At 42.9% G+C, this 12,028-nt stretch overlaps 1 protein-coding gene across 1 annotated transcript in view; it reads left to right on the top strand.

Moving 5' to 3' along the window:
* The first annotated feature begins 286 nt into the window (after window positions 1-286).
* The window catches only part of caskin1 (CASK interacting protein 1), a 54,198-nt gene continuing 42,456 nt past the window's right edge, over window positions 287-12,028 (top strand). The window contains exon 1 of the mRNA XM_068749863.1: window positions 287-380. Coding sequence (XP_068605964.1) covers window positions 287-380 — 94 coding nt within the window. The remainder of the gene's footprint in view (window positions 381-12,028) is intronic.

The following is a 12,028-nucleotide window of genomic DNA, read 5'->3' as shown; positions in this document are numbered from 1 at the left end:
CGCCGGCGCTGGAATCTGGAGCGGCCCAGAGCGCACGGTCCTCCCCCCCCCCATCCCGTGGCGCCGTAGCAGGGGGAACGCGAGAGCACCCCCTCTAATCCCAGGCTGTCTGCCCCCCCCTCCTCTCAGTGTCTCCCATCTTTACGCGCGCTCTCGGGTCTCAGTCAGTCGGGGACCAGGGGACCAGGGGACCAGGGGGGGCGGGCACAGGCCGCTGTCGGCCGCGGTACACGCACGCTCTGCGTGTCGGAGGATGCTGCGGGAGTAGCGCGGCTCACAGCGGAAGATGGGGAAGGACCAGGAGCTGCTGCAGGCGGTGAAGACCGAGGACCTGCTCGCCGTGCAGAAGCTGCTGCAAAGGCCGCGGCCGGGGAAAGCGAGTAAGAGAGTCCGTCCCGTCAAAATGCGTTTCTAGTGCGACCAACATGTCTGCTGTATTGCTGCTAATATATGCTAATATATGCTAATATAATGGTGATATCTGCATGTGCATACACTTTATAGTATTGCGTGTTTTTCCTCTGAGCTAGAGGGTGGGTGAGAATGGATGGGAGAAAGGGAGACGATGCAGCGGAGGATTTCAGAGAGGATTGTTGGTGGGCTGGAGACCCCCCCACCTGAGTGCACTGCAGGAGAGTGGGAGAGGCTGGGATGAATCAGGGGGGGGGGGCTGGGATGAATCAGGGGGGCTCTTATGTTGAATGGGGCCACTGTGTGACCTTTTGCTAGCAGCCTTATGAAGGTTCACCTTCAGTGACAAATGCAACACAAGGACATCCAGAGATTGAGTCCCATGCATGTGTGTGTGTGTGTGTGTGTGTGCGTGTGCGCGTGTAGTAAAAGCGCTACTCTCTTCTGTAGAACTGTGCTCTTCTAATTATGACTTGTCTGCAGGCGATGTAGCTTCCACCGCTTCCACAGCCCACTTCAATGTGTGGGCAACACAGAGCGAGCTGCGGATGGATCATTCTGTGGAGGAGCACTCGCTGCACTTCTGATACTTCACTGATAAATAACCGGCTGGTAATCGGGATGGATGGCAGTATATGAAGTACAATTTCTGCAAACGGTTAAGAATTTTCATACACAGTGGGAAAATGACATTAAAAATACACAAAGATTCCCAGCGGGTCGCTGGATGAGCTCGGGTCCAGGCATCACACTCTCCTCACGGTCAGTTCTGGAAGGTTGGCAGCGTCTGACCTGGCGCTCACTCTGGACAGGCTCCGAGCAGCAAGTGGGCCTCGTTTGAATTCAATGAGCCGCTGTTGCTGACGAATAATTGAACAAAATGATGGCTTTGATGAGTTGATTTTTAATTATGCGGCAAATTCAGAGCGTTATTCATATTCTGGGCATGAAGAAAACAATAAGATTGAATATGAATAAGATCGGATCGGGAGGAAAAATAGATTTGATGTCTACTTATTAAACTTGTATTGATCTGGTTCTCTTTAAACATATTTATAGGTCTAATTGTCAAATTAATCTGCCGGAATGGAAGAAAATCCAGCTGCACAGAAAGCGTCACGATGCTAACTTGTTAAGGAGCAGATTGTTATGGACTAATATAAGGGGACCTCAAAAAGCAGAGACAAGAGCTGGGACGAGGCGGCGTGAATCAGCATGGCACGAGGAAGAGGAGGAAATGATCTGACAAGGAAAGCAGAGGAAGCAGAGAATCAAAGGAGCGTCAGGTGTGCCTGGGGTGGCCACAGCCAATCAGAGTACGGCTGCGATCGGTACGGAAAGCAAAACAGGTGTAGAACGGTTCGGAGGGACCGGTGGGGTGTGGTGCATGCTGGGAGATGAAATTATGTTACAATCACCTGCATGAGAAAAAGCAGAGTCCAGAGTAGAAGAGCTTCGGGTTATATCTGTGGGAATATCACAGATTACTATGATGTCACGGAGCAGATTAGAACATCGCTTTAGGCTGTGTTTGTTTCCTCTTTATTTAAATCAGTTTTTCCCCCCCTTCTGACCAGCTTTGATTATTTCGACTGTTGACATAATTACAGTGATCTGCATCAATAGCTCTAACATGAGCACATCTGTGCACAGCGATATGCCAACAGCAAAGAAATAAATAAATGATGTGTTGTCGTGGCAACCTGTGGTATTTGAACTGAAAGAGATACGCAAGTACTCAATGTACAGTATGTGCAACAGTTTGCTCTGGACCACAGCTGCAGCAGCGCGTTTCTTTTTAATTCTTATTAATTTTTTTATACACTGTGAAGCCTCACAGTGTATAAAAAAATTAATATATAGATTAAATGTAAGTATACAAGAATCCTTTCTGTATCAAGTATCGCAATACATTATCAAACAGCCATCAGTACGGGGCTGAGATTTGCTGTATGGAAGAAAAGAGAATACAGATGTTTAATAATTCTAAATTACACACATAAGTGTACTTTTTAATTCAATTCAACTGACCGATGTTCAGGCCACTGGCCTGTAGTCATTTAAACAGTTTGGGTTAGATTTATTGGTACAATTACAGCAGATTTAAAGCAACCTGGAACAATTTGTGTCTTTACAACTGACCAGTTGTAAAGATCTGTGAAATCAGGAGCAAGTTTGAAAGCACAATATTGCAGACCATTTAGGCTCCTCAGAAGTATCCTTACGTCATGTTCTCGGACTGAAAATGGACAAGCAATAGGCGCTGATGTTAGATCAAAAGGGTTCAGTAAAATGTGTTCTGTTCGCCAGGCTGAATAGAGTTGTTGTTTTCGGCGGGAGAGTGACTTCCCTTGTAATTAGTCATCGGTCGAAACCTCCGCCAAAGCTCCCTGCTGTCACTCGAGCTTAGTTTGTTTTCTCATCCCCCCACCCCCCCGGAATAAATAGAGGCTGAAGAAAACCGCAAAATGAATAGATCAAATATTGAAAATGTGAATACATAAACATGCTACCTTTGCTGTTGCTTGTAAATTAGCATGAGGTGATCTGCATCCTGCTTGCTCGTCTTTAACCAGCATCATGCAGACAGACATGATGTGTGATCAATCAATCCTCTGGCATCTAACGACACAGCAGCCGTCACCACTCAATGAGCTTCACATATTGTCTTGGCTGACCAACCTTTAATGGTTCTGTCCTGAGGCTTTCCTTTAACAGCGCACTTACGTGGTTTGAAGCGCATCTAGCTTCATCGTGGGTATTTAAACGCAGCATCGGGGTCAGGCATTATCCTCCGTTTGATCATAAACGCTGTGTGCTTCAGTTGTAACAGCCGTCAGTGTTTGTACTTATCTATCTATATACCTGTCATCTGTGAGTGTGTGTGTGTGTGTGTGTGTGTGTGTGCATCTGTTGCGATACACAAATCCACTCAGGCTTTTGTCCCGAAGTGTACTAATAATAATCCTCTCATGGTTTAAAGGTCTAGGATGTTAACGCTGGGGTTTCCTGTTGCAGCTGAACATGTTAGGAATCCCCAGATACTTGTTAGCAGCGAGGTAACGTCCAACAAAATGACGGTGGATCACAGCCAAACTGAACGCATTCATTCACCCATTCATCTTCTGAACTGCTTTGTCGGTTAGCGAGAGGCGGGGTTCACCCTGGACGAGCTGCCAGTTCATCACAGAGACACACACACACACACACACTCACACCAGGATTTGAATCTGTGACCTTCTTGCTGCGAGGCAACAGCGCTCACCACTGCGCCACCGTGCTGTGCTGTCTTTAATTTCTGATGAAGATGAGACCGTGAAAAGGTGCTGAGGTGCAAGTGGAACGTACCAAGGTGTCTGCTCTATAGGGGGCGGCAGTGAGCCGCTTTACCACGCCCATGACTGTCTGCTCCATCGTGTGCTTAAAAATAGTCTAATTAGCTAACTAGATAGAAATTTTAGTGTTTCAAAGTGGGCAAGATCTCCGTAATACGTTCCAAAAGTGTCACTTTACATATGGAATTTTAAATTTGTCACAAATCTATTTATGTAATGTGATTTTTATCAAACAATTATGGAATGTTTGTCATTGTCTTTACCTGCTGGCCAGGACCTCCAGCTTCTTCTCTGTTGCCCCTCCGTAGCTCTTCTTCACTCGCACCCCCTACAGCAGGGGTCCACAACCTTTTTCCTGACACGCACCGGTTTTGTGTTGGGCAATTCCCCCCCCCCCCCAAAACAAGAGGAATGTAAATGTAACCACTAAACCTTATTGTTACCCATGTTGTTACATACATGATAGCTTAAACTAGGCTAATTTGTAAAGGGTTCTGTTGCCGTTCGTGGTGTATAGTGATGATGTGTGAGTGTGTGTGTGTGTGTGTGTGAGTGTCAGGAGGGATGCTTTTGCCCCCCCCCACCCCCATCGCTCTGTGTTTATTTCCACAGAGTAGAGCAGGAGATTGCATCCACACTAGTGCACATCCACAAAGGAGCCGGCAGGGAGGAGTCTTCATTTCGGCTAACTGCTCTCTGGTTGCTAGTCAGCTGGTCTGCTGACAGAAAAAAGCCTGTTCTTTGCCCTTTTTGAGCTGGAGCATTTATATTATGGGATGGACTTTATAGGACTGTAAGTGTCCAGGATGCTTCTGGTGCTGTAGTTCTGTTATTACCTCCGGCGAGGCAAGGCGGAGGTTCTGTAATCGCCAGCGTTTGTCTGCCTCTTTGCAAGATAACTCAAAAGTACACAACTTCAGAAAAGAGACGAGCCGAACTAACCAAAGCAAGGAAAAATAAATAAATAGAAATAACCAAAAAAAAAATAACTTGATATTTGCCCCTAAAACAACTAGTGATTGGCCACACCTCCCTCATCCTCATACCTTTTGAAAATCATATTTTTATACAGCAGTTTAAACTGCCTCATGTTTGTACTTTGCATCAATTCCACACTAAATCCCCTTAGAAGTCTCACCCCACACGGTGATAAACAAAAACGTTTTCTGGTTAAATCTTGGTTCCTTTAAATTACATTTTCTCCATAAATTGTAGCAGTCTTCATGATTTTTAAACAATTGTTGTATATTTGCTGGTAACAAATAATTGTTTGCTTTAAACATTACCTGTGCTTTTTTTTGTATTGAACAATGTCAGTAAACTTAAGTAATTGTGACTTTAAAAATAATGGATTTGTGTGATTCTGACAACCAGCTTTGTGGATGATCCTTATTGCTCTTTTCTGTAAGGTATTTAAAGACTACCCAGTGGGATGTTGCTATGCTCTGACCGTAAGGCTGCCAGCCATTGGGCGTTCGTGTTGCCATGAGTTTTGCCTCTAGCCTGCTTTTCCATGGAGGTCCCAGCTCCTTCCTGCTGCTCATGCTGCTCATCCTGTAGCCAAGCGTCTCGAGGATTACTGATGCTGCTGCATGCATATATCAGCTGATTGGTCTCGGTGATGTTCGCGGTAGGGATACTTTGCACTGCTGTGTTTTCATCCTCCAGTAGAGATTTCGATGTTACTTTCTTTCTTTTCCTCTGCAAGAAGGAGGTAGCTGACTTCCCCCAGTGTGATCTTCTCTCTCAGGCCAGCTGCTCTCCCGATCCGCTCTGGTAGCCGTCCATGTGGGCCGGCGCCTCTGCATTGCTTTGCAGGAGTTTTCCACTCACACCCTGAATTCGTAACTTTGACGGTATTCTCACCGCTCTGAATGAAAGCATGAGCTGCTTAAAAAGACAGGAAATTATGCTCGACCATTCCACTTAAATCAACAAGGTACGGACAAGGTTCTACTGTCCCCTGCATGAGAAACTACCCTCATTAAATACAGGCAGCGTCGCTCTGGGACCTTCTGAATGAATGCTGGAGCTCTTTCTCTGCAAATGACTGACAAAACAGGCCACGATACACAAAGTAGAGCCACTGTTTGGCAAAGCGTCACGCACTGACAGACTTGAAGGTGTGTGTGTGAGAGTATCTGGAGCTTTAAAGTTGTCTCTGCCTTTCTGCATGGGATATCTGGTTCATGCGTTATTTCTCTGTCTTACACTTTAAAGTGTCCTCTGTCTCCTCACTGCTTTCCACTGCACCTCCTCCTTTAATGTAGACTGTAAAGTCTGTATGTTTCTAGTTTTTCATCTTTTTTTTCTTTCTTTTTTAATTACTTTTTTCTCAGTTACCATTTTATGGATATCTTGGCATTGCTTGTTCCAGGCTTTTTTTTTGTGAGAACATTCAAATTTCAATGCAAACAGATTTTGAGTTAATTGCTTCGGAAAATGATTGCATGATCACTATAAAAAAAAAAAACTATCCAATAGCGCTGCTGTTTGCAGTCGTGTCACCCTGTGGAGCATCAAAATATCTGCTTCTTTCAAAACATGCATACAGGAGAATACAGTCAGAGACCGGTAGGACAGATGATTAACCTGGCCTACAGTGTGTGTGTGTGTAACCTGGAGGATGATCCCACTTGCTATTGCGCCACTGTTTGAGGTTGTGTCTTCAGAGGACGTCTGTTGGTTGTGTCAGTGATGTTTAAAGCAGAGGCTGAGGCAGGGGATGAAAGCCGCCCCTTCACCGAGCCCATAAATAATTCATCCATGAAAGCCTCTTGACTCCAGCCCTCCCCTGCTGGTTTGGAGCAAGATATCTGGGCTGGCCCAGATTTATTTTCCAGGAAGCATGAACTCTGCTCATATATACATGTAGACTGGTGAAGATGATTAGAGGACTGGTGACTGGACAATATCAAATCTGTCTGTCTTTTTGGGTCCATCCATGTTAGCATTGCTGCTGTGAGCAGGTTAGCATGCTGAAATTAACATTTGGTGGTGTTAACAGAGCTACTGCTATTACCAATGTATTACCTCTGCAGAGGAGGAGGTTATCTAATCAGCGGCGGCCTGTTTGTCTGTCTGTCTGTCTGTCTGTTAGAAACATAACTCAAAAGGTTATGGACGGATCTTGATGAAATTTTCAGGAAATGTTGGGAATGTGTCCAGGAACAGATGACGAATTTTGGTGATGATCCAGAAGAGATCCTGGATTCTCTATCACTTTGAATTTTTTGTTAACATTGCAGTCAATGGAGCTTCAAAATGTATTCCTCAATATCTTGAGTCATTATCAGACCATGTTTATGAAATTCTACACAGTCATGTACAGTGGGGGCCTCTATCTTACCACAGAATTCCATTCGGATTGGATTGAGATTGCGGATACTGTCGCGATACAAAGAAATCCGGATTTTCCCATTTACTTATAATGGAGGCTTTTTCAAAAAATCTTATCTTGTAAAACATGCATTCCATTTACTCACCAAAACCTTTACTTTTCATGGTTGGTGTACAAAGATACCAAGAACAATTTATAACCTTTTGATGATGATCCAGATCAGCATGTGGACGGTGTAGATCCAGTTAGGAGGGGAATGAGCTGCTTGGTGGAGGTCTGGCACTCTTGCTTGCTGATTAGCACCAGAGTGAAACATCATTAGTTTTAGTTTTGGAGAAATAACATCTCGAGGCTCCAGATGAGTGATTTACAGGGAATTTCTAATATTGTTCCGGTTCATTCTTAATGTCTGAATAAATATGAAACTACTTCATTAGCGTCTCCTTTAATGGGTGAGAAGACCAAGACAGATGTCAGATTATTCCTTGTGCTTAAATCTAGGGGGAAATTTACGCTAGAAGAAAAGTAGAAGATCACATGGAAAAGGTGCATGTTGTCACATCCTGCAGGATGAATTTTATAGAGTGGTTGCACCCATCATAAATTCTTTGAGGACCTGTCTTATATGCTACCTGCCTCCATCTATCTCTGTTTCCTTTTTTCTACTGGCAACACTCCCGTTTCTTTCTGCTGCCCGGTGAATCAGTCCGGCTGACAGTGTGCTGTCGGGGAACCAGAGAGCGAAAGTAGTCACGTCGAACTGGGCCAGGATTTGGACTGCATGAGCTCACAACAGGAAAGAAGGATTCTGGAAAATTCCACCAAAGCAATAGCTGCCCTCTCTCTATTCTCTCTTTGTGTTGTATTTCAACCTTTCCAGTAGAAAGATAAGATGGGAGAATGACATAAAGCTTGAGTGGAAAAGGACCCTGAAGGGTTACCAACAACACAACAGTCATCCAGATGAGTCTTGTTCCGCTGTGCTGCTCTTGCTGCTTTGCACTACTGTTATTTGATTCCATTGCTGTGTATATATCTCCTTGTTTTAAAAGATTTTTTAATTTGTTTGATGTTCTTTGGTGTGCCTTAAGCCGTGGGCCTTCACATAATTTTATAATGTTAGCATAATGACAATAAAGAATCTTGAATCTTGAATCTTAAGGATTGTCCAGCGTCTGTAATAGGATCTGTCCCTGAAAAGACTAGAAGAATAGTGTTTCCCTCTTAGCCAGCAAATAGGCTGGGACATTGTAAAAATGAAGGAATAAAGAATGATACAAGTATAAAATGCAATAAAAAAATGAAACTTCCTGAGCACATGTATCACATGTATTTTTAATATTTGATTAATCATTGCATTCTAAAAAAATCAAATAGTATTAGTTATGATTATCATTTCATATCCTTTCATTACAGTGCAAACCTTTCCAGGTAAAAACTAAAATTATCTCAGCATATGTCGATCACGACTAACACTCATCCGTTCAAACATTCAATTTCTTGTAGAGGAGAAGACCTCAATCGTCTCGTCTGCAACCACTTTAATGGCCTTGTGTGTCACAGGTGTTGCTTGAGCTTATCCCAGCTGACAATGGGCGAGAGTCGGGGTACACCCCGGACATGTCACCAGCGAATCACACAGAGACACCTACGAAGAATTTGGAGTGATCAGTTCACCTACGTTGCATGTTTTTCGAGGTGGGAGAAACTGTAGAACCCGGAGAAAACCCACGCTGGCACGGGGAGAACATACAAAGTCCACACGGAAAGGAATTGAACCTTCTTGCTTTGAGGCCGCCGTGCGCCTTAAAGGGGATATATTGTGAAAAAATCACCAAAGCAATGACTGAGGTAAATAAATAAAATGACCCACCTTAGTAAAGCTTCATTTGAAAATGGATGCTATGTTAGAATGATTTAACATGAGCAAAATAAACTTTTGTCAAATAATTTGTTGATACTTCGTTAATGGTGAGCTTGGAATAAAACTCATTTATAAACTGTTCTTGTTATCCCAGCTTGTAAAACAACAAATATTCCCATTTTCTTAAAATAAAAAAAATAAAAAAACAAGTAATAAAACTAAAGTTAAATAAAATAACCAGAAAAACTGAACTGAGAGCATAATCAAAACCAGATTCTTTTTTTTGTATTGTATCTTAGTTTTAAATAGATACAGAAAATAATTTATACACGAGACCTTTGTTTTAAAATATAATGTACAAATGAGCAAGGAGGCCTAAAACATCTTTCTGTTTGTGCCGTGTTTATCTTAAATTGATGTGTCCTCCTTTGTGCAGATGTGTGTCCTCGTAAAGCATCTCACCAACTTCCTGCTCTCTGAACTCGCCTCCTTTGATCCATCCACTTCAGTGTTTTACGTTGAGCCAATGAGGTGGATGTTTTGAGATGTATCAGCCAATGAGGGAGCAGTAGTGGGGCGATGTGTTTGTATGTTCTGGCTAATGGGTCTGTAGTGCGCAGCTGTCCAACACATGCAGGACTTGTGGGTTTGGCTCTGTGCGCTTTTGTGTGTGCAGAAACACTGAATGTGTATGTGTTTATGATGATGCCTGGTTCTGGCATCAGTTTTATTCCACCTTTTTCCATCCCTCTCCTTCTCTTTCATTACTGTCCTGTTCTTACTTTCCCACTTCCTTCTTCGTGGAGTCATCTCCATGGCAACAAGCATGCTGTGCTGGCCCAGGAAAAGATCAGCACCACTGGGTCCAGTCAGATGTTTTTACCCTCCACCGTGTTGTTGCATGGGATTATGCTATAATCCCACAGTATTGAGTCATACCCGTTGACTGCTAAAAGTCTGCTAATGGGCAAATAAAGCAACACTGGATAAACATCACCATCTTGGTGGAGGTAATAATTAACAACAAACATTTAGAATTAAAACATGGGTTTATTCAATAATCATTCATTTCATTCCAGATGGGTTGATTGTGCTCTGAACTCTGAATAAGGGCTGTGGCAACGCAGATGTTTCACTGTAAAAGCACTAAAACACCTCTAGTTTCCAGTTCTGCCCCACCCTGTGGTATTACAACAACATATTTATCATTACAGCTCTACAAACATCTTAGAAAGGAAAATCCTGCAACACTAATGTTCATTTTATCTCATGGAGGAGGACAATTACAATCAAGTTGCAGGTTGGTTACAATCGACATGGTTGGGGTCTACACTAAAGGTGGACACTAAACCCGTTAGCACATTTAAAGGACATCTGCAACTATTTTTGAACTGACCGTGTGGACCAGAGAGAAACTGCTAATGGATGTGGAGCGGGAGAGCAGCATCCTGAGACTTCTGTGAGATCAGGTTCAGACGAGGGAGGGTTGGCGGTTTTCTGTCGGTGGGATTGGCTTCCTGTGACTGTAAATCTATCCCCTTACTCTGTAATGGATGTCTCTGTGTGTGAAGAAGTCAAGGATCCAGAGATCAGTGTTAAACAAATGTTCAGAGAAGCAGATCAAACTGTTGACTTTTTTTGTCATTAGAGACATGCCTTTATTTCCATTCACCACTGTCTTATTAGTCTATTTATCTGTCCAAAACATCTTCTTACTTTTCATTTGTTGGCAGTGCCTTTTTTGTTACTGCAAAACCCAACAATTGTTATATGTTTGCCTCCTTCCTTCACAAATGTAATTTGTGATATTTCGCAAATATTAGCATGTTATCAATTCAAACGAAAATGGCAAATCAGGGACCCCATCATTGGAAGGATATGTTGGATGACCAAATGTGTTATAGAGGTAACAATGCTATCCTGTTTTGAATTCCACTTTTCATCCTTCTTTCCTTAAATCAGCTACACTGGGAACGTTACAATCAGAGCATTTCAACACCCCATTCTAAGACAATGAGCGAAAATAAGCTCTTTTTTTCCCACAATTGTTTTTTTGCTAATGGCAATTAAATATTACAGCCAAGTTAGCTTACGTAGCATTGACAAAATTGTTGCAGCCTTCTTTTACTCACATCTGTTCATCCCTCCTTCACTTATATTTCTGCGCACTAATCTTAGATTTACTGTGTGAACCTTTGGATATTTGAGGCTCATGAAAGCCTCATATCATCTCAATTTACTACCGGTAATAGTTTCCACATTAAATAGAGCTTTTAAAAAAGAGAACGTCCACCCACTCAATAATGAAAGTCTTACAATGCTCCATGTAATAATTTATTGACAGTTGTATGACACATCACAGCTTCAGTAAAATATCTGAACTGAGCGGCTCTATCATGCTGCACTCATCTGTACTTCTACCTCTCATTTATCATCCATCTCTTCTTCCATTCCTGCTCCCTCCCCCCCCCCCCCTCAGTCTTCCATTCAGTTGTGTCCTTATTTCCCAGCAGTCAGACAAATATAGCCCTGCACAGGAGTAGATCCGTACAGGATCTCACTGCTCCCACCCAGGGCGTCCTCTGTTAGCAACCTGACATTTACACTCTGGAGAAGGAGGCACACTTTGCAATTCAAAGTTTGGCCTGCTCTACATTTGCTGTTCATTCTGACACATTTTGTTTTCAAGCCAAGTAGTTATTTTTATTTAAACAAATTCAGGTCAATTATTATTACTCAATGCCGTCATTCATCTGCTTTCTCATTCTGCTGTTATGTAATCACCTCTCCTCTTTGAAGCATAAAGCAGGCAGCTAGATTGTGTTTTAACTATTTTATGTTCCTGCATCATCTTATATCATATGTGTCATTATCAAGGCCCGGGGGCCAAATGTGGCCCTCCAAGTCATTTTTTGTGGCCGCCGAGTGCTGTGTGCAGACATTTGTTTTTGTAAAATGCTGCATCTGTCACATGTTCTTAACAGCCCACATTTGTTGGTTGTACTGCAGTTCTGCCCCTCTCAACTGTGACAAAAGTTTTGAATGAAGTAAATGCCATAACTTGTGTCGGATGATATT

The sequence above is a fragment of the Brachionichthys hirsutus genome, chromosome 16 (genome assembly GCF_040956055.1).
Source record: "Brachionichthys hirsutus isolate HB-005 chromosome 16, CSIRO-AGI_Bhir_v1, whole genome shotgun sequence".
NCBI classification, from domain to species: domain Eukaryota; kingdom Metazoa; phylum Chordata; class Actinopteri; order Lophiiformes; family Brachionichthyidae; genus Brachionichthys; species Brachionichthys hirsutus.
This window is presented reverse-complemented; position numbering and strand designations above follow the sequence as displayed.